At 56.1% G+C, this 22,436-nt stretch overlaps 8 protein-coding genes across 8 annotated transcripts; 6 read left to right on the plus strand and 2 right to left on the minus strand.

The window, feature by feature from the left end:
• Nucleotides 1–323: 323 nt before the first annotated feature.
• On the plus strand, nucleotides 324–1,769 carry JCM15063_004229 (uncharacterized protein; the record flags this gene model as incomplete). Its single annotated transcript, XM_076677273.1, has 8 exons — nucleotides 324–423; nucleotides 490–529; nucleotides 611–750; nucleotides 813–938; nucleotides 1,001–1,058; nucleotides 1,127–1,311; nucleotides 1,379–1,486; nucleotides 1,564–1,769. The coding sequence occupies 8 exons, from the start codon at nucleotides 324–326 to the stop codon at nucleotides 1,767–1,769; spliced, it is 963 nt and encodes a 320-aa protein (XP_076535792.1).
• Nucleotides 1,770–1,957: 188 nt separating this feature from the next.
• Nucleotides 1,958–3,627, minus strand: JCM15063_004230 (quinone oxidoreductase family protein; the record flags this gene model as incomplete). The annotated part of the gene is made up of 7 exons (XM_076677274.1): nucleotides 1,958–1,999; nucleotides 2,085–2,236; nucleotides 2,307–2,510; nucleotides 2,579–2,668; nucleotides 2,759–2,862; nucleotides 2,955–3,348; nucleotides 3,522–3,627. The coding sequence occupies 7 exons, from the start codon at nucleotides 3,625–3,627 to the stop codon at nucleotides 1,958–1,960; spliced, it is 1,092 nt and encodes a 363-aa protein (XP_076535793.1).
• Nucleotides 3,628–5,587: 1,960 nt separating this feature from the next.
• Nucleotides 5,588–8,323, plus strand: CDC23 (anaphase promoting complex subunit CDC23; the record flags this gene model as incomplete). The annotated part of the gene is made up of 8 exons (XM_076677275.1): nucleotides 5,588–6,247; nucleotides 6,315–6,466; nucleotides 6,535–6,739; nucleotides 6,820–7,096; nucleotides 7,173–7,352; nucleotides 7,423–7,587; nucleotides 7,665–7,830; nucleotides 7,915–8,323. 8 exons carry the CDS (start codon nucleotides 5,588–5,590, stop codon nucleotides 8,321–8,323), a joined length of 2,214 nt encoding a protein of 737 aa, XP_076535794.1.
• A 247-nt stretch (nucleotides 8,324–8,570) lies between these two features.
• Nucleotides 8,571–11,393, plus strand: PRM15 (phosphoribomutase PRM15; the record flags this gene model as incomplete). The annotated part of the gene is made up of 16 exons (XM_076677276.1): nucleotides 8,571–8,620; nucleotides 8,704–8,716; nucleotides 8,770–9,111; nucleotides 9,181–9,233; nucleotides 9,298–9,314; nucleotides 9,379–9,392; nucleotides 9,453–9,646; nucleotides 9,703–9,895; nucleotides 9,981–10,047; nucleotides 10,124–10,243; nucleotides 10,314–10,413; nucleotides 10,470–10,581; nucleotides 10,643–10,734; nucleotides 10,805–10,904; nucleotides 10,964–11,194; nucleotides 11,268–11,393. 16 exons carry the CDS (start codon nucleotides 8,571–8,573, stop codon nucleotides 11,391–11,393), a joined length of 1,824 nt encoding a protein of 607 aa, XP_076535795.1.
• A 1,857-nt stretch (nucleotides 11,394–13,250) lies between these two features.
• On the plus strand, nucleotides 13,251–15,302 carry VMA13 (H(+)-transporting V1 sector ATPase subunit H; the record flags this gene model as incomplete). Its single annotated transcript, XM_076677277.1, has 11 exons — nucleotides 13,251–13,322; nucleotides 13,452–13,547; nucleotides 13,628–13,730; nucleotides 13,810–13,876; nucleotides 13,938–14,068; nucleotides 14,134–14,266; nucleotides 14,323–14,430; nucleotides 14,492–14,743; nucleotides 14,817–14,942; nucleotides 15,014–15,115; nucleotides 15,182–15,302. 11 exons carry the CDS (start codon nucleotides 13,251–13,253, stop codon nucleotides 15,300–15,302), a joined length of 1,311 nt encoding a protein of 436 aa, XP_076535796.1.
• A 219-nt stretch (nucleotides 15,303–15,521) lies between these two features.
• JCM15063_004234 (uncharacterized protein) lies at nucleotides 15,522–17,435 on the plus strand (the record flags this gene model as incomplete). The annotated part of the gene is made up of 5 exons (XM_076677278.1): nucleotides 15,522–15,634; nucleotides 15,705–15,841; nucleotides 15,914–16,428; nucleotides 16,514–16,604; nucleotides 17,287–17,435. The coding sequence occupies 5 exons, from the start codon at nucleotides 15,522–15,524 to the stop codon at nucleotides 17,433–17,435; spliced, it is 1,005 nt and encodes a 334-aa protein (XP_076535797.1).
• A 189-nt stretch (nucleotides 17,436–17,624) lies between these two features.
• On the minus strand, nucleotides 17,625–18,507 carry JCM15063_004235 (uncharacterized protein; the record flags this gene model as incomplete). Its single annotated transcript, XM_076677279.1, has 3 exons — nucleotides 17,625–17,957; nucleotides 18,025–18,123; nucleotides 18,193–18,507. The coding sequence occupies 3 exons, from the start codon at nucleotides 18,505–18,507 to the stop codon at nucleotides 17,625–17,627; spliced, it is 747 nt and encodes a 248-aa protein (XP_076535798.1).
• Nucleotides 18,508–19,051: 544 nt separating this feature from the next.
• Nucleotides 19,052–22,389, plus strand: JCM15063_004236 (choline/carnitine O-acyltransferase; the record flags this gene model as incomplete). Its single annotated transcript, XM_076677280.1, has 15 exons — nucleotides 19,052–19,210; nucleotides 19,435–19,625; nucleotides 19,702–19,829; nucleotides 19,892–19,943; nucleotides 20,006–20,084; nucleotides 20,150–20,435; nucleotides 20,516–20,580; nucleotides 20,644–20,723; nucleotides 20,783–20,993; nucleotides 21,056–21,146; nucleotides 21,206–21,356; nucleotides 21,413–21,812; nucleotides 21,876–22,013; nucleotides 22,083–22,217; nucleotides 22,303–22,389. 15 exons carry the CDS (start codon nucleotides 19,052–19,054, stop codon nucleotides 22,387–22,389), a joined length of 2,253 nt encoding a protein of 750 aa, XP_076535799.1.
• Nucleotides 22,390–22,436: the final 47 nt, after the last annotated feature.

Genomic DNA, 22,436 nt, shown 5'->3' on the forward strand with positions numbered 1-22,436 from the left:
TGAGCGAGCTACAGAGTCAAGACGCTTACATCGTGAGCTCGCCGGGAATGCGAGCTCTGCCTGCTGAATTCTACACGATGCCAGTTGCCCGTCACGGGGAGAAGTCAAATTGGTGTTATTCGGCTAGCTTGCATTCCCGCAGGAGGGGCTGCGCACGTTGGGGAAGGTCACGAGACAGTGATGAGCGATTGTCGAAATCGATCCGCTCGCACCCATGGGCAAACAGGAGGTCAGGTCCAGCCATCCAAATCGAAGCTAGCCGTCTCCCCTTCTCTCCTCTGCTTCAGCTCATCTCATCCGACTTACTCAGTCACTCAGTCACTATGTCGGAGCACCCTACTCACTTTCAGCAAGCCGTCTTCGCCGACCGTGGCGAACCGCTCAAATTGGCGAAAACCAAGTGGATCGGACCCAAAGCTGGCGGTGCGTTTCGGGGTCTTACGCTCTCTTGCCACGACAGAGCACGCTGATCGATATCGGGAAGCTCAGAGGTGGCCATCAAAGTTGCGGCTTGTGGCATCAACTCGACGTTCGCTTTTCTTTCAGGCTTTCACGTGGCGTTGATCCGTGCGCTATTCTGGACCCTGACTCGGACCGCTCTGGGTTGCAGGGACTATGTCTCGCAATACAACCTTATCGCCGACTCTCAGCAGATGTTTCCCGTCTGTCCCGGCCAAGTCGTCTGCGGCGAGATCTGCGAGGTCGGCAAAGATGTCGACGACAGCTTCAAGGTTGGGATGAAGATCGGAGGTACGTTTCTTCTCTTGCATTGAGCCTGAGCATTTCTGACTTGCAACTCGTCGACTGGTTAGGGATCTTGAGGAACGGCGGCTTGGGAGAATACGCGCTCGTTGAAAGCGCTCAGCTTGTTCAGATTGACGAAGCTGTCGATCCCGCGGAAGCTTGCCTGCTCGTCTTCAACTGCTCGAAGCTTGCTGGTCAGCTTCACAGATCTCACTGCGCTGATGTATAGCTGATTCACGATTGACGACCCGCACAGTCTCATATAGGAACAATGTTCCTGATCCAAAGGACCTCGTCTGCGTCCATGGAGAAGGGTAAGAAGGTCCTCGAGCCAGCAGAGTTTTGTGCAGAGACGCTGACTCGCAAGAGGCGCATGGGACAGAGGCTACGCTCGTCTCGCAATCGAAATTTTCCAGAAGATGTTCAAGCACGAGAACATTTGTCTGTGCACGCTCGACTCGAAATCGGCACCATCCGATTACGGTCTCGACAAGGACCAGTTCCTCACCATTGGCAAACACCTTAGCAAGTCGCTACGCTCGCTTGGCGAAGCGAGAACCGTCGTCTGTGAGTCAAGTTGTCTGCGTTTGTCCTGGCAGCAGGAGGTCGATGTGAAGACCGGTTCTCGAAACAGGCGTCGATGCTCCCGAGAACCACATTCAAGACATCTTTGCTGGCTGCAAAGATGATGCGCGCATTGTGCTGCTTACCCCGAGCGAGAAGCCCTTGCATGTTCCGACGGGTCAGTCTCGCACTGCCGCTTGGTCTCTGACGATCCGGATCTGGCTTCTCACTCGCTTGCCCCCTGTCTATATATAGGCGAACTCGTTCAGCGCGGTATCAGCATCAACGGATCTCCATTCGCCTCGCGCCAGGTGATTGAAGACACGATCAAGGCCAGCTTCGAGATCAAATTGAACTTCCAAGTCGAGCGTTTCGCGTTTTCGGAGAAGGGAGTTCGCGCCGCTTGGAACCAGATGGAGAAGGAGCGTCGTTGGGCGGCGCCTGTCGTGGTCTTTGAGTAGAATGCATGAATCTAGCGCTGGAGGGAAGCGGAAAATGCCAGGACTGTACGCATCGAACACAGCAATGAACGTTGGCTTGAACATAGCATGTACGCAAAGTGTGTTCTTTTTCGAGAGTCGCTCCCATCACTCTTGGGGAGCATCTTGTTTGAAGAATACGGACATGTTTTTTCGCATTGCACTGTCATTCAGAGTTTGTTCTTCTCGTCCTTGGCAACCGTGATGACCACCTATCACACCAGAGAGACCAAATCAAAGGTCAGCACTGTCGCTTACAGAGCCGGTTCCCTCGAGAAACCAATGAGGCTGGCTTACTTTTCCAAACTGGCCCCCTTGCTTCAACAGCTCGAACCCTATCTCCGCTTCTCCGAGCCCTGGCAAGACAGTGTCGACGACGGGTATGACGCGGTGCTGGTCGATGAACGCAATTGCCGAGAAGAACTCTTGACGCGAACCCATGGTTGACCCTGAATGTCCGATGTTGGAACGGCACGAGATCAGCTCTTATGACTCATCGTAGCGTTATGGAGAGCGCACCTCGTAGCTCGGCGTTCTTGAGGATGAACGCCATGTTGACCTCGATGGGTTTGCCGCTGGTCTGCCCGTAGCACGCGACGATGCCGCCATCTTTGATGACGCGGCCGACTTGAGCCGCGATGGGTCCTCCACCCGAGTCAATCACGGCATCGAGGTACGGGCGAGAGGCGGGCAGCAGGGACGCGAACGTTTTCGGCCATGTCGCTACGCGATCGAATGTTTCAGCTCGGCCCATCTCGGCTCGCGGGACTACCTCGACCGAAACCACTGACCATCTCTGTAGTTGATTCCTCCTTTCGCACCGAGCTCGACTGCGCGCTTGATCTTTTCTTCTGAAGAGGACGAGACCCACACTTGAGCGCCTACGGGTGCGAAAGTCGGTCAGTAGTCAGTCGGAAGCGAATGCGCACCCTGACCCTATACGTCGGCAGATTCTGCGAGACACGACTTGCCAGCAGCGACGCAGAGTTGCAAGGCGAGAATGGCAACACCTCCGCCGATGCCCGTGATCAGGACGTTGTCTCCCTTTTGTACGTTTGCTTTCGTGAACACCGCTCTGATTGAAAGCACGAGATTGACAGAAGGGTCTCGTCGGATGTCAGCAGATGAATTCACGGGCCTCGAGAGGCGAGACGAGCGGAGACTGACCGGTACGCCGTCAAAGCTCCGAGCGGGAGAGCGGCCGCCTCCGAGTTGGACAAGTGTGCGGGGCACTCGACGAGGTCGTCGGTCGAGACGGCGATGTACTCGGCGTACGTGCCCCTGCCTCGGGTTTGCTTGACGCTGCCGAGGATGCCGAACTGTTTCCCCGCGACGTCGGGACCGAGAGGGGATTCGAGCCAGTTCTCGGCAGGCGCGACGAGGACGCGCTTGTTGTGCCATGCGGGCGAATCGGGTGACACGACGACGCCCACCGCGTCAGCCCCGAGGATGGACGGCGCATGAGGCGATTCGGAGAAGATCGTGCCCGGATACAGCGATTGCCGCTGGAACACATCGCGGTGGTTGAACCCGCTCGCGAGGATCTTGACGAGAACCTGGCCTGCACGCTCGCAAGAACTTTCCGGTCAGTTAGGGAAGACTCGAGAGAAGCGGGCCAGTGCGAGTCGAGCTGGATAGCGCTGCTTGCAGACTGACCTGCGGTCTCGGCAGTTGCATGGGATCAGCAGGCTACCCTTGCGAGCAGTTCTTCGCACACCGAGGTTCGCAGCTCACCTGGTGCGGGAGTTGGGACGGGCAGGTCCTCGAGCTTGATCGGATGCCAGACGTCCGGTCCCGGTTTGAACTCGCCTTCGGTCTTGTGCAGCGTGAGAGCCTTCATGCTAGTCGGGTGCGCGTTGCTCATATGAATTACCCGCGAGCTGCGATGTTCCGAGTGGATGGAGCGGGGCAAAGAACCCCGGCTTCCGAACGAAACGCCAAAGTGGGGAACGCCGCTCTAAACTCGAAATCTCTCTCGCAAGTCTCTCACGAGCGGCAGCCAAAGGTACGCAGATGTAAGAGCTAGTTGCACAGCAGGACAAGGCAACAAGCGTCGACATGCTAAAAGACAACGAGGCGCTCACGTGTGTTCTATTCATCGGGCAGCGAAGGAGTCAGCACATGGCATTGCAGAGCGAGAGATGTCTGATGTGATTCAATCGTTCGAAGGGTGAAAGGCTCAGGAGGTAGAGTGGCTTCTTGGTCCCCCTCGTCCCAAACAACCCTCTTTTCCTCACTCTCCCTTCGCTACCTCTCCCGCACTGCGACACGTCGATTCGCGCTGAACCTTTCACTCCAGCTGACGGCGACCACTCACCACAACTCGCACAGTAACCATCCCCAACCCCTCCAATTCGCCGCGGTCCCTAGAAGGGAATGCGGACCAGGCAACCTCCCGCGAGATTCAACCGCGTCGCCTCCTCGCCAGCCCGGTAGTCGCGATCTTCCATAAGAAGACCCTTTCCCAGACCAACGACAAAGCGTGCGATCGACGCGAGAGCTACCTCGAACGATTCCCTCCGTCATCAGGAGTGTCGCTACAGAAGACGAGGGGTTCAAGCAGGGACAGGCCTCGTACGCGCCATAGCGGGCGGACACCAGCAGGAGCGAGAGACGAGTGGAACCGGCGCGGCGCAGGCGGGCGAGGTAAGGAGAACGAGTAGTAGGAAGGCGGGGACATGGCGAGGAGTTTGGTATAACTCGGAGAATGGATATACTTTTGTCATCATACAAGGTGGAGGCGCCAGAACGAGGGTACGGAGGCGAATCCCGCGAAGCGGAGGTGTGGAGAGATGGGATGGGAAGAAGCTCACACTGATGAAACAGGCCAACTGCGTCGAGAAGGCTGCAACAGACGAGAGTTCTAGACGAGCAACACAGACGAAACGATCAAAGTCAGCTCGGGTCGCTTCAGGGAATCGTTCGGTTGCAGGTCGCGTGGACGAGGTGAGGATCAGAATGAGGTAAAGCTTGGTATCCGTATATCGCCATGGTCCCGTTTCTAAGAGGACTCGGTAGCAGAACTGATGTATGTTATGGATGTTCATCACGTTGAGGGGAGAAGGGGTCGCGTTGCAAACGCTGGACGAGGACGAGAGGGAGGTACACTCACAGTAAAACGGGAGGCGACGAGCGAAACCAAGCAGCAGCAGCGAGACAACCGAGACCCGGAGCTACACTACGAAACCAACGACGAGTACGAGTCAGCATGTGAATCGCTCGTTGTGCTCGTGCGCAATGTGCAGTGATGTCGACACCTCAGATGGTGGTGCATAAAAACAACTGGATCTCCCACATTTCGACCTTTCGATCGAGTCGGGATATAAAAAATGTGTCGTTTTCATCACAGGTGGATGGGCGAAGGAAAGCGAGGCGTGGGAATGGTGGAAGGGAAGGGGGGAACAGACTGGCACGGGACTGAAAAAATCACTCACAGCACAAGAGAGCAAGCGAAAGACAGTTGAAGACGTCTAGTGGCTGTCAAAAGACCATCCGGAGTCCGGTACGAGATCGATCAAGCGAATGCGGCGAGAGGACGACTGAAAGTGAAGAGAGCGGAAGAGAGAGGCGTCTGCAACATTCGAGCCGTTTTGTGCGCCCGCAATTCTCGCTCTCTCGCGGCCAGGCATCGATAATTTACGTGGGTAGTCCCTCAACACTGGCCAAGGTTTAGCAGAGCCCTCCTGCTGCAGGCTAGAAACTGGAACTACACGAGAATTAACGAACGATGTCGAGATGTTGTTTGATCAAAGCTGCGCGTGCCTGCACCCACGCGTCCGGTGTCACCGTAACGCTGCTCGATGACCTCACTACATCGACCGTATCTGACTGCTCCGCCAGACCGGGAAGAACTACGCGTCGAGCTGCGCGAGGCCGTCGCGTCGCTGCTGCACCGCAACCTCGCGCATTCGGCAAAGTGGGCCGCTCAACTGCTTCACGCGCTCCCGCCGCCAGCTGTGATCGAGGACGACGATGGCCATGACGACGACGACGAAGACGACGACAACTCCCGGACAGACGACCACCTCCACTTCCGCACCTCGACTCCGGTCAAACCGCTCGCTCACCTCCAGCATCCCGTCGTCGCCAACCTGCTCGGTCCGTCTCACCTGAGAGCCGGTACGATCCGCCCGCGAGACAGTGTCGGCAGCGTCATGTCGATCGGACCCGCTTCGTCCCCTGCCGTTCAGCCCGAACTCGACCTCGACGAGCCGATGCACCCCCACTCGACATCTGCCGCAGCTGCGCGTACGACGACGGCGACGGCGTCGGGGGTGGCCTCGTCTGTGCGGATACCGAAACGCAAGCGAGAGTGGATCAAGCGAGACGAGCTCGAACAAGACAATTATGCGCTCGCGCTCAGCCTCGCGCGGAATCACGAACTGCTCCGAGCGAGCCACACCTTGCGCAGGTGTAAAGGCGCAAAGGCGCGATGGCTTCGATCTTATACGAAATACCTCGTCAGTCACTCCAGGTCCGTGGGACTGTCGAGCCAGACCTCACTGACCTCGCGTTGCCGGTCACTAGGCTGGTGAGAAACGTGCCGTTGAAGATGCTGGCGAGCCGCTCGGTCAGAAGGATATCGAACCACTTCAGAATCCGCACGCGCAAGAACTCCTCGCCGAGATGGCAGGGTGGGAACCTGGCTTTGTCGAGGGCGATGGGTTCCTATTGTACCTGTGAGCGGACTCTGCCTATTCGCGTGATTGTCCCTCGACTGGTCAAATTGAATTCGACCTAAATTCAGGAAAGCCATCCTGCTCCTAGCTTTGCCTCCTGGTCCCCCCTCGGTTCAGAGCCGGTCTCTCCCGGACAACGCCTCTCTTGCGTCCCATCCTGCCGATGATCTCCGGCTTACAGCGCTCGACCTCCTCGTCCAGTCCGTCAAGCTCGAACCGTACAATTGGTCGGCTTGGGTCAAAATCGCGAGCTGTCTCGAAGGACCCGAAGAGGTGAGCCAGCCATCGCAATTGTTTTTCCCTTTCTCCCCGTGTGTCGAGCGGAGAAACCAACGCATATGTGTCGATTGCAGCTCGAAGCGACGATGCCTTTCCTGCCAGAGGGCTATCCCTTGATGTTCTTTTACGTTCATTGCACGCTCGAGCTTCACTCAGCTGGCGACAAGCTCCACGCTGTGCTTGACGACCTCGAACAGGTCTTCCCGGGATCATCGACCACCAGCAATCAAGCAGCTGCTGACGAGTACCACGACGAGGATGGCGACGATGATATCGAAGGAGAGGGAGACAGGGCGGAAGGTTGTTCAGTCATTCAAGGTCTCAGAGCTCTCGTGTTCTACCACGTCCGAGGTATGTGCCCTCTTCCGCCGCATCTGCAAGTTGCTGGTTTGCTGACGTCGCACTGTCTGCCTGGTGCTCGGGTCAGACTTTGACGAGTCCTCCGCCGTCTTTGACCAGCTGCAGCGATCGGATCCTTACCGAATCGAAGATGTTGACATTCTGTCCAATATCTTGTACGTCTCGGAGAAGCGCGCCGAACTCGCCAAGCTGGCACAAGACTATGTCAAGATCGAGAGAATGCGTCCCGAAGTCTGCTGCTTGATCGGCAAGTCTCGTTGTATCCCGGATGGAACTGGGGAAGCGCACTCTGCTGATACTGTGGGACATTTCTGCAGGCAACTACTACTCCTTGCGAAGAGACCACGAGAAAGCGATCGTCTACTTCCGCAGAGCGCTCAAGCTCGATCGTGGCTACCTTTCGGCATGGACCCTCATGGGTCACGAGTACATTGAGATCAAAAACACCAACGCCGCGATCGCGTCCTACCGTCGAGCGGTCGGTGAGTCCTGCGCAAATCTCGTTGCCTCTTGATGCCGCGCTGTTTCCACGACTGACCTTGACATGACGTTGCGATAGATGTCAATCGCAAAGACTATCGCGCGTGGTACGGTCTCGGGCAGACGTACGAACTGCTGGGAGAATCGTTCTACGCGCTCAACTACTATCGCCGCGCGACTGGCTTGAGACCATACGATCCGCGGATGTGGGCAGCACTCGCGGGATGTTACGAAAAGCTGAAACGGTGAGGCCTGTACCCTCTCTGCGCTTGCTGGACCATCCACGGCGGCGTCGACACTGGCTTACGGAGCATGCAATCGCTGCGCAGGATACCGGACGCGATTCAATGCTACCAGAGGGCGCTAGTCGCTTCGGATCCACCCTCGAGCGACATTGATCTGCTGCTGCGGATTGGGCGGCTTTACTCGGCACTCCCGCCCTCGCGGTCTGGCGAAGACGACCGGTCGATCCGGTCTGCCTCGTATTACCACCGTGCGCTGCTCGTCGGGCTGGACCAAGGCATGAGCGCCGTGGAGCTCATGAAGATCTACCTGTGGCTCGCGCGATGGGAAATGAACAAGGAGCGTGCCCGATCGAAAGGAGGAATCGCGATCAAGGGAGGAGACCTCGAGAAGGCGGAAGGGTACTTGCGAGCGGTCGAGGGAGTGCAGGAAGGCAAGGAAGAGGCCAAGGTCCTCCTCAAGGAGCTCGAGGTATTGATGTTGAGTCGAGAGTGAACTCTGGAACACCTTACCCTCAGTGAGCCTGGCCAAGCGCGCAGAGTGGACCGGGAGGAAGTCCAAGCATATTGCTCGCCTGTGCACACGCGAAAGTTCTGTCGTGGCCTATAGAGGATGAGACGATACGCGCGTGGAAGCTGTGGCCGTACCAGCAGCAGCCGTCAAGTGCACGATCGCAGATGATTTGCGGACTTACTGTAACTTACGCTTGACTTGTCATCCACTACATCACAACTCAAGCCTCATGGACTCACAAGCGCTCGATAAAGCTGTCAAGGACTGGCTTCGACTCGAGTGAGCTACCTTAATCCTGACCGCGTCTGGCCGCGAGACTAACCCCCACTCGCGGATGCCGTGCGTGTCTGTTCATTCAACAGCCGGGTGAGACTTGTCTGTAGGGCGGCAAGCACGCTCCAGCTCACTCCAATCGTGTACGTGTATAGAATCCGACAACCCGCGCCGAGATCGAGCAGCTCGTTGCAGCGAATGATGTCGTCCAACTCGAGTCCCGATTCGCTCACCGCATTGCATTCGGGACCGCGGGACTGCGCGGACCGATGCAGGCGGGTATCTCGAGCATGAACGACCTCACGATCCTGCAGGCGTCGACTGGACTCGAGAAATACGCCCGTGATACTATTCCTCGAGCGCAGGCGCGCGGCATCGTGGTTGGCCACGACCACAGGCACAACAGCGACCGCTTCGCCCAGCTTACAGCGAGCGTATTCAGGAAGCATGGCTGGCGGGTCTACGAGTTCGAGGGTCTGGTCCACACGCCCATGGTCGTCAGTCATCCTCCTGAACTGCCTCTCGGGATAGCTCGATGATGTTTGATCCTGTTGCCGGAATCCTAGCCTTTCGCCGCGAAACAACTTGAAGCGGCTCTGGGAGTCATGATCACAGCGAGGTGAGTCTGTGCTCCGCGTTCGTCCAGATGCGGCACAAGCTCATGCCCCATTTCGCTCGACCAGTCACAACCCGGCCAAAGGTAATCGTTCACGTCTTCTGTATTGGAGCAACAATCGCTTACAGACTTCTGCTTGCTCGAGAAGACAACGGATACAAAGTAGCCTTTTCCCCGTTGCCACATCGGATTTCTTTGATCCTCACTCCCACTCTTCCGCAGGTATACTGGTCGAATGCAGTTCAGATCATCCCGCCTCACGATCACGGTATCGCTTCAGCGATTCTCGAATCCCTCGAAGTTCCGGAAGAAGCGTGGCAGCTCGACCAGCTTGCCCCGGCAGACCGATGGGACGGAACGCGCGACATGATCGATCGCTACGTGCGCATGAGCGAGGCCCTCGCCACCCAAAATCAGTATGTACTTTCCTCCGCCGACATTTTGAAGCGGAAGCTCACCCGGTTCCGATAAGGTTGAACGCCACCTCGTCATTGATGTTCACCTATACTGCCATGCATGGAGTCGGTCTGCCCTTTGCCGTCGCCGCGTTCGAGTCGTTTGGCTTCCGCAACAGTCAATTTAGCATTGTCGAAGAGCAGTCCCGAGTTCCGGATCCCGATTTCTCGACCGTCAAGTTCCCGAACCCAGAAGAGAAAGGCGCTCTTGTGAGTAGAGAGCGCTCATCCCCGTCATGATAGTCATATGCGTCGGACCGATCGGACATTGATAGTTGGACTCTCTATGTTGCAGGACCTCGCCATTCAGCATGCTGACAAGAAAGGCTCGACAATCGTGCTCGCAAACGATCCAGATGCTGGTGAGGATTTACGCTGAATCTGTATACCGGCTATAAGCTCTGTCAAGTTTGACTGATGGAACTGGTCCGATGCTAGATCGGTTCTGTGCTGCTGAAAAGGTTGACGGCTCGTGGAACGTCTTTACGGGCGACCAAATCGGCAGCCTGCTCGGCTACGCGGCCCTCATGCAATACAAGCAGAGCGGCCTGCCAATCGGTAAACTCACCTGGTACTTCTTCGCGTATCGGGCGACGTATTGACGAAGTCGTCTCACGAGGGAATGCAGACAAGCTGGCGATGTGTGCTTCGACAGTCTCATCGAAGATGCTCAGGTCGATCGCCGAGAAAGAGGGATTCCTCTTCCGAGATACTCTCACCGGCTTTAAGCAAGTCTCGTTAAGACCACACTTCTGGAAATAGGTACTGACGTTTGGATTACCAGGTGGATCGGAAACGAGATGATCAAGATGCAAGAAGAGGGCTACAACCCGATGTTCGCATACGAAGAGGCGATTGGATTCATGAACGGAACCGAGATTCGGGACAAAGACGGAGTGCGTTCCGCCCCTGCCATATTCTACACCCTCACGAGGAAACTGATTCGACCCACTGTAGGTCACAGCTCTCGGTATCTTCGCAGAACTTGCCGCTGTCCTAGCCGCTGAGGGCAAGACCCTCTCGCAACAGCTCGATACGCTCTACGCGCAGTGAGCCTGTACTGGGATCTCGATCCAACGCCTATCACGAAAAGTCTCATGAGGTACCTTGCTTTACCAGATACGGGTATCACGCAACCTCGAACAGCTATTTCATCTGCCGTGATCCTCGCAAGACAGATCGCATTTTTGCACAACTGCGTTTCGGATCTCCAGACATCGCAAGTGCCCTCCTTGTCTGGATTCCTCGTGTGCGCTCCTGACGGCATGATGCCTGCAGGATTCATCTACTGCTGCCGCTTCGCTCCTGCGACTGCCCAAGACTCTCGCTTCGTATCCTCTGACCTCGATTCGCGATTTGACGGTTGGGTACGATTCCGCCGCGGCGCCTCCCGATCACTTGCCGGCCCTGCCCGTAGACAAGTCGTCCCACATGATCAGCTTCGAGGTTGGAGGCGACGACGGAGTCAGCGTCGTAGGAACCGTCAGGACCAGCGGGACCGAGCCAAAGGTGAGTAGCGCCAGGCAGAATCTGTCGAGATCGTCGCACTGACGCCGACCATGATGTCTCGAACCGTTCGCAGATCAAGTTCTATCTCGAGGCGAGAGGAGCCGATCGACCTGCTGTTCTACACAAGCTGCAGCAGGTGAGGGAAGCCGTCGGGGTAGAATGGCTGAAATGGAGCGAGAATGGACTCGAGAAGGCTTAGGGGCACATGCAAGGCTCTCAATACATAGATTCTCCACAAGTAATCGTTGGGTGTCAGAGTAACCCCTGGCAGCATTCGCAATGCTCGTTCGAAGGAATTTTTCGACAGGGTCCGTGCTTCAGCTGGCAATGCTGTGTCTACCCTGCCCCTGACAGCGCGAGACCATGCGGCGGTGTGTCCCTCGCCAGGCTAACACATACGTCTCGCTTGGTGGGTACCGCAACATGGGCATCTCGGCAGCGTGCTCGATCTGCGACGAGAAATCGATTCAGGAATCGATGAAGAATGAACGAACGGACATGCTTTTCCGGCGTTTCCAACGATTTCTGAAGTGCTGGGTGTCATTAGAAATGGTCCAAGCGACAACGACAAGGCAAGCCAAGCGTTCGCTTCTCGACCGGCCGGAACATTTCACTTTGAGGCGGCTATGAATTCCTGGGCTTTGTCCCTCCGCGGGCACTGCAACAGTCGGTGGCGAGAAGCATTTCCGTCCGAATGTCAATTGTGAATGGCAAGCAGCAAAACCACGATCGACTCTCGAGCGGGTCGTTTCTCCCCACTGTACCTTCATGTCTGGCATCTTCAAACGGCGAGGTTCTGCGGATGGTAGAGCTGGCGTATTCGGTCGCAGGTTCGAGACGCGAAATCCAGCGCAAGAAAAGGGCGATTTCGACGAATTCCGTCGTGGCGGGTCTCGCAAAGATTCGCAGGGCAAGTCGCGCTTCCCGTATTCTGGTCGGAATCTGGCGAATAGACTGACCAGTCGATCCAATCCGGTCCAGGTTGTGTCCGGCGTGATTCGGCAGACACCATTTCGAGTATACTTTCAGCTTGGTCGCGCTCGTCCAAATCGCGCGATTCCCCTCGGACGTCCGTTTCGTCGATAGGGTCTCGCGAGGCAGAGCCACCTCAAGTCCACATCACACCACCCACTCCACTGCTGCAATCGGGTCCGTTAGCCGTCGGGGGTGCCAACGCACAGGAGGACTTGATTGACAATCGCTATGCGCACTGGCCATTTTTGCGTCGAGTCGTACCCGACAGCTCGCGTGCGACGCCTTACACTTCGTCGACCTACTCCGGCTCCTCCGATTCGTTGCGCTCGGACGGATCCGATGCGAGACCGGAATCGTCGTCGCTCTTCCTGTCTTACCTGCTACAGTACTCATTCGCGCAACCGCTCCTAAACTCGAAGTCGGTCGGACGCGCCGAAAATCTTGGAACGAGCTTCGGGCAAGAAGCCAGCGAGGGTCGAGGTGACGAGGCGGCAGGAAAACCCCGGAGGCTGAACGACAGGGACCTGAACTCGATGTTGAGCATTCGTCAAAATCCGATGGCGTGCGGAGGGAAGCTATCCTGCCTGACACTGTAAATCGGTACGCAGGTTCGTACAGAAGAGACGAAGCTATATATGGCGAGGCGACCGTCGGTACCGGTTGATCGATGCCCTGTCGCTCAGCTGCCGTTTTCTCAGAGTCGGATGAGCCAAGTCCTCGCTTTCGTAGTAGCAATGAATCGAGTACAGCATGGATAGAATCGAGCACGGTGGATCAGAGCAGGTTGGGCGTGCGAGCGCGAGGTTTGCGGCTGAGCCGACGAGCTCGGACATGGGAATCCGAGATCTGCACAGGGTGTGCGGTAGACAACAGGTGTTGGTAGTGAGTATCGGCAGTAGAGCGCAGGGAGCCAGGGAGCGAACGAGGCATCCGCAGTCGGGATCCGTCGTCGTTGCGCCGCGTTGCACCACCAGCCCCGGCTCTCGCTTGACCTTTCTACACAGCTCGCTGCAGCGCTCGCGGCATCTGTTTCATCAACAAGAGCACTCATCGGCCCCTCCTGTCTTCCTAAGAGTGCGCCATGTCGCTCGTGTTGAACTCGTACCTCTCGGACAAGTCACTTAAGATCCGCTCCAAGGCCATCCCCTGGGACGTGAGTGTTTCCTCGTTAGCGACGCCGCTGCCTTCACCTGCTGCTCTGCTGGCTGTGCACGTGCACGTTAGCGTCGAGGGGAATCACTGACATCGTCATCGCGGTGCCCCTCCCCACTTGCAACAACAGGGCTACCAACGCGCCGGCCTACTCTCTGCCGAAGATGTAGCCCTCATCCAGAAGGTCGTCGGAAACAAGGACAAGGCAGAGCCCATCCTCGAGGCCGTGAGCCCCTGTTCTCACTCCCGCTTCGTTTCCCTTCCCCTGACTCGCGCTGATCTGGTGCGTGACGATGGCCATTGCAGGAAGGAGAGACTTATGCAGCACTGTACATCCGACTCCTGAACAAGCTCTCGAGAAACGATACCCTCCAGTTCATCCTCGTCCTCCTGGGCGACTTCATTGCAGGTCAGCATACCTTTGTCATCGTCTGACACTCCAGCTGCGCCAACACCTGACTTGCGCTTCGCAACGGCTCGTCGAGCAGACCGTGAAGATCGGATTCCTCTCTTCCTCTCCGAGTCGTCTGACTCACCTTACCCGCCTCTACTCAAGCGAGTCCCTTTCTTGTTCCGCACGTAAAGACGGTGTGCTTACCTGTGTAGGTTTTGACAGACTTCTCGACTCGCAAGATGACTTCGTCCGACTGAAAGCCGCAGTCATCGCATCCGTGCTCCTCTCGTACGACAAGTCCCCTCAGGACGATGTTGTCAACAAGCTTCTCTCGCATCTCTCGCACCTCATCCGTACGCCTCGTTTCCAGCACCATCGTGCGCGGGGCAGCGACTGATCGTGGTGACGGTTTGTACAGGATTACCAAACGAGCCAGAAGGTCAAGATATCGGCGTGCAGTGTCTCGAGTCAGTCCTGCGGGTGCAGAAAGCGCGGACAGCGGCATGGGAAACTGAGAGAGAAGGCTCGAAAGCGCCCAAGGTGGCCGAAGGGCGAGTTAACTCTGCTCGCTCAGGCTCGACTCCAGCTAACCGGTTCGATCCCGCAGACTTGTGCAGCTCCTGAAGAGCAACCCATCACCGCAAATGCAGTACCAACTCGGGTTCTGCTTCTGGCTCCTCACTTTCGACACGCCTGTGGCAGAATCAGTCAATACGTGAGCGATCTGATGTGAGCTGGTTCACTGCAGAACGCTGACGCCCGTCTCCTACATGTAGCAAATATAATCTAATTCCCCTGCTGCTCGATCTTGCGCGAGCGGCCATCAAAGAGAAGATCCTCCGGATCGTGCTGTCGACCTACCGCAATCTGATCTACAAAGCCCCAAAACAGAACCTGCCGGCACTCCTCATTGCCAAAGTGCTACCTTTCGTCAAGACCTTGCAAGGGAGGAAATTTGGGGACGAGGAGATCAAGGAGGACGTCGAATTCTTGGTTGAGGAGCTGACCAAGAGTTCCGAAGGGCTGACGTGAGGACCTGCGCTTTCAGGTCCCGGTATACCCTGCACGAGCTGAAGGAGATACCGCACTTGGTTGTAACAGCACGTACGACGAGTACAAGTCGGAGCTCGCGACTGGCCATCTCACCTGGTCGCCCACACACAAGAATGAAGACTTCTGGCGAGACAACGCCTCTAAGCTCACGGAGCGGGATCGCGAACAGCTCAAGCAAGTGCACATTTCTCTGTTTGCAGCGCCTTTTTTCAGCACTAATCAAGCTTTGCATTTTTGTATCGCAGAGTTCTTGTCAAATTGCTTATCTCTTCGCAAGAGCCGCTCACACTAGCGGTCGCGGCCAACGACATTGCTCAATTTGTCAAATTCCACGACAATGGGAAGAAGTGAGTTCCTGATAGCCGCGGCCCTTCGGCATCCTACTCAGCTTATCGCTGCCTATTGTGCTCCAGGGCGATCGAGGATCTCGGAGCAAAGGCTCGAGTTATGGAGCTAATGGCTCACGGAGACCCGGACGTCAAGTACCAGAGCTTGGTCGCGACGCAACGGTTGATGTCTCAAGCATGGGCATAGTTCCGCGTTCGAACATTCTCCAGCCTTGTACCTTCGTTCTTGTATGGTCTTCATCCGTCGTTGTTTTTCCTTCCGAGTGAATGCTTGCAAATTATTCAAACTTTGTTCACGTAACCGGAGATCAGTCGCTGATCTGCCGCGACTAGATCTCCCGGGATTCTGCTCCGCTCCCAAGACTTTCCTCTCCTCTTGTTGACCCGGAAGACTTTCGATTGCGCCATGTCCGAGCGACACTTCAGCAATATTCGTGCCAACCTCGGCGCTCGACTCGATGTTGCTCCGCCCGTACAATTCTCGATTCAAGCTGGAATTTTGCTCGGTCATGCTGTGCTGTGAGCCCTTGTCCCTTCGCATTCCTCCGGAGCGATGCTGACGGGAGCATACGCGGCCCTCGTCCTGCAGAATCGCTGCATTGTGCTCGGCAGTCTTTGTCCGACTCTATCAGCGCACGGGCCGGCTCTGGCATGTCGAGAACAACGGCATCTTTCGCTTCAGTCTTTCCATGGTAGCATCCTCGATTTCCGGAGTCTATTCCATTCGTAAGTGCTGTTCGTTTCCACCCTTGAATTACGGGCTGGAGGACAAGCTGTTTTCGGTCGTGTTCCATGAAGTGCACGTCGTCACCTTGTGCGGCTACTTCTCAGGCGCCTACTCCAGGGTCTCCCGTTTGACGCTGCAGTTCCTCTCGCCTGTGCTCCTTTACGCCATTTTTGTCGTGTCACTTCATTCACTCGCGATCCACCGCTTCTATGATCCACTTCTCAGCCCTTTCCCGGTGCATTCGCCCTCCCTAGCCGCCGCTTGGGAAACTTCGAGTCACCTCAAGCTCCGCGAGGAACGCCAACGCTCCCGACGCGTCAATACCATCTCTTTCCTTGCGGCTGTCTCGGTCACATCTGCCCCCGTTGCTGTGACGGTGGCGATCGTCAAAAGGTGGATCGCGCTCATGACCATCGTCGACGACTCAACTGCCTACGCAAATAGCGTCGAAGCGAGTCACTCGCGCTTGAGTTCGCTGATCCTCAGTCAATATCTCGCCAAGGAGCTCGAGCAAACTTCGAAACTCGTTACGACTGCGAAGATTTGGGCTGGTATCTGGATGTCCACGATCATTCTTGGTCTTGCTGTGAGCCTGGGCTCTTTGCGTTCTTTCCTTGGATGTATCTCGGTGATGCTGAGTCCATATCGCATGGCTGATCAACCTCTAATAGGGCTACTTGACGGCGCTCGCCTCTTATCTGACGATTATTCGAGCTCGTCGCAATGCACTCGCCCGGGCTCTCTCGCAGCTCGAAATGTCAAGTAGGGATTTAATTGATACAAGCCTTAGCGACACGGCGGCAAAATTGGACAGCAGGACCCGGGCCATCACAGACGTCAAGGCAGCGATGCATGACCGGCTTGCCAAAACAATCTTGTCGATTCGCAGGGTTATTCTCGCCCGTCTTCTTTGACGAGTCTAGACTTGAGCTGATCCACACATTCTCACAGACCACGGTCCAAGCAATCACCACTGTCTCGTGCCTGTCGAGCTTCTTCGCCCTTCTCGCCTACGTTTCTAAGGGTTTCTACCCGGACTCTCGAACCCTCTTTAAGGTGACCCTGTGGTCGAGCTGGACGTTTACAGTCCCAGCGCTCTTGTGCAGTCTACTGTTTGCATATCGAACTTGGTTCTCGCTTCTCCCGAAACTCTCAACTCGAACCAGTCCCTCCTTCACGTCTCCGCTTGGACAGCGATTGCCCAATTTCGCCGGATCAAACTCTTCGCGTGCTTTGGTCTCGACTGACTGCGAGACACGTTCGACGGTGACCGACTTCGAGACGCGTTCGACAGTCTCTTCGATGTTGACATCCCCCACTTTCTGCGCCTCGTCGTATCAAGACCCCGGCACTGCCTCTTCTCGGCTGGATGCACACGTCCCGCCTTACAGCTCCGTAGCGGCTCGACTGTCCTGCCGCTATCCCCCTCGTGCGCATCTTTCAGCCTCGCTTGAAGCAAGGCAGGCTCCGTCGTCACCCTTTCGGGTCTCGAGGAAGCCGCTGTCGACCGCCGATGAAGACGAGACCGGACAGGCCCGAGAGGAAGCGCGGTCGTCGCAATATGGTTCGATCTGGAAGGAAGAGCTCGAATGAGACTGGCGAGCAGAGTGCTCAAAGATCGCTTGCATTCGGTACCATCACGTAGTAAAAGCATTTGTGTACAAACAATTCAGCACTGATCCGATACTGTCCACGCCGAGATCGCCTCCGAGCAAAAGCGTCGTCCGTTAGGGTTCGCATGCTTTCTACATAGACCCTCCCGGTGACACCTTGCTGGCCCTTCTATCCCTCACGCACCAGGCCATAGGTAGGGTGCCGATCGTCCCCTGAAGAAGTGTCTTTCGAACTGACGTGAGAATAACGCTTCGCTTTGCCTCTTCGAGTCCTGCCTCGAGGTCGTCCCAACTCCTCAAAGACCGGCGCTGGTGGTTGACTCTGCGAATAATGTTCAGTACCGTCGATCTGCGCTTGTCGTTTATCCGAGATGAACGATTTGCCTTCGAGCTCCCTGCTTCGTCCGAGCCCTGACTCGTTGAATTGGCGACGGAAAGCGTAGATCTCGTAGGTGAGCCACGAGAGTGGGGATATCGCGAATGCAAGAGAGAGGAGGATGACCTTTGCAACCAAGTAGTCTGAGTGCACGGACGCGACGTGGGTCTGACAGCGAAAGGTTGCAACGCACCGTTCCCGCCGCAAGAATCTTGCCCTCGGCGCCGTCTCGGTCCTGAGTCTCCACAGCAGCTGCCCACAGCGTCATGACCACCGCAAAACACGAACAGGCCTGTCACGTGAGGTACATCAGGTCGTCTGAGCTGGAGAAGCGCAACCGTTTGTGAAAACGCATGCTTACGGCTGCGACCCAGGCTGCGACGCTTAGCAGCGACACCCGGGACATGTATCTTGCAATGATGGCGAATACTGCCAGAATGGCTGATGCCACGCACGTCGCTGTCGATAGGATCGAGAGTGCTTTGTGCGTGAGCTCGGAGTGATCTGCGACATTCATGATCAGGACGATACAGGACTGCAGTAGAAGGGGGCACTCTTCACACACATGGAAGGCAACCTGTACAAGGCCATAGAAACCGGAGGGCGCCGAGATGACGAGCGTGAAGATTGCGGCAGCGAGAAGCGCCTGTTTCGGGTTCGAGCAGCAGCACGACATGGCTGACCCCAGCTGCGAGTGTGCTTGAGCCTAGATGGACAAGCGCATAGGCAAGAGACAGCCGCTGAGCGAGAGTCAAGCAGGGGATCCGAGCCCCGTCTGCACGGATCCTGTCTTGTCCGTCAAGGACCGCGGACCGGTTCGGCTTCAAGGCAGGAGGTTCCAATCAATATCTAGTACGCGCACAGCTCTACATGCGTTGTAATGAGCGAAAGGACAAATGAAGCTCAGCGGCCATCGGAAGAGTCAAAGCAAGTCAAGGCGAGTTCAGCGCATCTGACATGCAGATGTTAGGCGCACCGGATTCTTCCGAGCAAGGCGGCAGACGGCGGTCTAGCCTCGCGAGCGAGTCCCTCGATTATCCGAGAGTCGAGACAAAAACGCATTTCGTCATTAGGGCAGGCAGCCTGCGATTGATTTCGGGTGCGGGGCAAATGATCAATCGCGCGCGAGCAATATTCGGCAAGCTAAAATTTCACCCCACTTCTCAGAACAAGCCCCGACTCCTGCTTCGTTGTCTCTTGATATATACGCGCACATCGCAATGAACACACCCCGGCCGCAACGTATCGACAACACAGAGGCCCTCGCGCCCTGGGCCACCGGCAAAACGTTCGCTGGTCAAGATCAGCTTCCGAAGCTGCCAATTCCTCCACTCGAAGACACTATGAACAAGTATGTCCGAGCACTCGAAGGACTGCAGGTAAGCTCACTCTTCCCTTCGCAAACCTCACGATCAGCTGCGCTGCGAGCGGATGGAAATACTGGCCGAAAGGTGTGGGGAGCTCGCAGAGGGAGTTAGTTGTCCTCGGGCGTGCGGTGGGCAGACAGCATCGTCGGGGTTCCACAGACGACTGCCTCTATGTGTCACGCGAGCTGCGCAACGATTCGAGCTGCTAGTCTGACAGGCATAAACATCTGACGCAGACGCCCGCCGAGCATGCTCACACCAAGCGCACGGTTGACCGCTTCCTCCATCATGAAGGCCCCGCGCTCCACCAGAAGCTGAAGGAGTACGCTTCGACCCGCGCTTCTTACATCGAGGAATGGTGGACCGAGTCCTACCTCTCCCATTCCGATTCGGTGGTGCTCTCGCTGAACCCGTTCTTCATTCTCGAGTGCGTCCTGCCTGCTTTCCCCTCCTTCTTTTCATCGCAGCAGCCGGAACCTCACACTATCGTCGCTATCGGCTAGGGATGATCCCACCCCATCGAGAGGGAACCAGCTCATGCGAGCAACTTCGCTCATCCTCGCAAGTCTCTCGTTTGTGCACGACTTGCGCGCAGGTGTGCTCGAACCGGACAACTTCCGGGGTACTCCTCGTGAGTTATGCAACATTGGCAAAGCAGGATCAGTGCTGACCAGTAGAGATGGATTCACACAGTTGACATGAGCCAATACACGAAACTGTTCGCGACCGCTCGAATCCCAACCAAGTACGTGACTGCATTCTTTGCAGACGTCATAGCTCGCATTACTTAAACTTCCGCATCTCAAGGCATGGGTGCAAGATGCAGGTTGATCCCGAATCTCGACACATTATTGTCATGGCTCGAGGGCAATTTTATTGGTTCGATGTAAGGTATTGAGAGAATTCGCCGAATGGACGAGTACTGAATACGCCTCTCGTGTTCTACTGCAGGTCCTCGACTCGAAGAATCGACCATGTCTTACGGAGCGTGCACTCTTGTCAAACCTGACCGCTATTGTCGCCGATGCTGCCCGCACACCTCCGAATCAAGTCGCTCAAGCAGCGCTCGGAGTGTTGAGTACCGAACGACGCGCAACCTGGGCCGAACAACGTCAGCACATCGCCAAGAATCTTGGAAACGCCATGTGTCTCGAAGTTCTCGACAAGGCACTCTTCGTCGTCTGCCTGGACGACTCGAACCCGGAATCGGCAAGCGAGCTGTGCAGCAACATGTTGTGTAGGCTCTACCTCTACTCTGCAGGAGCCGAGAGAGGAGCCTCAACTGCAGAGGGACTGATGATCGCAAGCATTGTGCAGGCGGAACATACAAGCTCGACAAAGGAGTCCAGGTAGGAACATGTACGAATCGATACTATGACAAGGTAAGCCAATCTTGAAAACTTTGTGTCCCTCTATGATGTTCTAAACAGACTGTCTCCTACCAGCTGCAAATCATCGTCGCTGCGAACGGCGCAGCCGGAATCAATTTCGAACACTCTGGTGTTGACGGCCACACTGTCCTTCGGTGAGTCTTTCCACAATTGATTGCGGAAGGTCAGCTTACACATGTTTTACGAAATGCAGCTTTGTCGCCGACGTGTACACTGAGCTGATTCTGCGATTCGCGCGATCCATCAATTCTGCATCTGGCACGCTTTTCAAGGCCAAGCTTTCCCCGTGGGCCAAGGGGGGTCCTGGGAAAAAAGCGGCACCAGAAGGCGAAACACCAGAGGAGCCCGACACTGAGCCAAAGAAACTCGAATGGATCATGACGCCTGAGCTTAAACTCGCGGTTGTGAGTGATGGTCACACCCGTGCCCTCCCGCGCTCCAAGCTTACTCTGTACAATTCCTTCAGCGCTTTGCCGAAACTCGTCTCGCCGACTTGATCTGCCAGAACGAGACTGTTGCGCTCGAATTTGAGGGTTACGGCAAGAACGCCATTACTCGTGGGTCCTTTCAGATCATGTGCAAGGTCCCGCTGTACCTGACACACATTGTTTGAAAGAGCACGGCTTGTCGCCCGACGCGTTCGTGCAGATGGCTTATCAGGCAGCCTACTACACCCTCTATGGACGGGTTGATTCCACTTACGAACCGGCGATGACGAAGAACTTCCTTCACGGCCGGACAGAAGCGATCCGTTCCGTTACCCCCGAGTAAGTACCCCAGCCATATCAGAGAACTCTATACGTCCTGACGAGCCAATCCGCAGGGCGGTGAAGTTTGTGCAAGTCTTCACGTCCGACGCTACGCCGCGCGAGAAAGTTGCCGCATTACGTGCGGCGTGCAAGGCACACACGGAGCTCACCAAAGCCTGTGCCAAGGGACTTGGACAGGACAGGATTCTCTACGCTATGTACTGCCTCGCTCAGCAAAAGGAGAAAGTCATTGCCCGAGGGGACTCCTCGGCACCCTCTTCCGACACAGAAGGGAGCGATTCTGAAGCCTCGGAGAAGGCTGCAAGTCGGATTCCCGATCTGTTCAAGGATCCCGGATACGGCAAGTTGGGACAATCGATCATCAGTACTTCGAACTGTGGCAACCCGGCATTGCGCCTCTTCGGCTTTGGCCCGGTCGCGGCGGACGGCTTTGGACTAGGGTACATCATAAAGGTGAGCTTGTTCCGGGTTAATTTTTCGCCGAATACCTCACGCTGAACCTCCTCGACAACACAGGACGACTCGATTGCGATCTGTGCTGCTTCGAAGCATCGCCAAACCTCTCGCTTCCTCGACGTTTTGCGGACCTATTTCATCGAAATTCACCGCATGCTGAAACAGCTTCACCAGGAGGCGAATCGCAAGCCCAATTCCGTTCGTCTTCTCCCAGTAAATCGTTCTTTGAATGAAGAAGAACTGACAGTCCTCGCCATCTGCGTTCAGGTTTTTGTCGATCACTTTGCTGGAGAAGTCGACGCAAGGTCCGGCAAGCCCATCTCCCACATCCGCAATGGTTCTTTCGAGCTCGACGAGGCGGATTATGATGATGGCTACGGATTCTATGGCTCGGTCAGCGGCGTGCGTTTGAGCCCTTGCATTCGGTCGGAGTTCATTCAGGCGAGCGAGCTGACCCGAGATTGCTTGGCCTGTTCAAATTATGCAGAATGACAAGCCTCACGACCGAACGAGAAAGCCTGGACAACGGTGGGCAGTCACGCCAGGGACCAAAATCAAGTCTGTCGATATTTAGCCGGATGCCACCCGTGTATCTTGTAGCAATATCGTATGGAAATCTTG

Source organism: Sporobolomyces koalae (assembly GCF_050403365.1).
Source record: "Sporobolomyces koalae JCM15063 DNA, S_koalae_JCM15063T_v1_ctg7, whole genome shotgun sequence".
Classification (NCBI taxonomy): Eukaryota; Fungi; Basidiomycota; class Microbotryomycetes; order Sporidiobolales; family Sporidiobolaceae; genus Sporobolomyces; species Sporobolomyces koalae.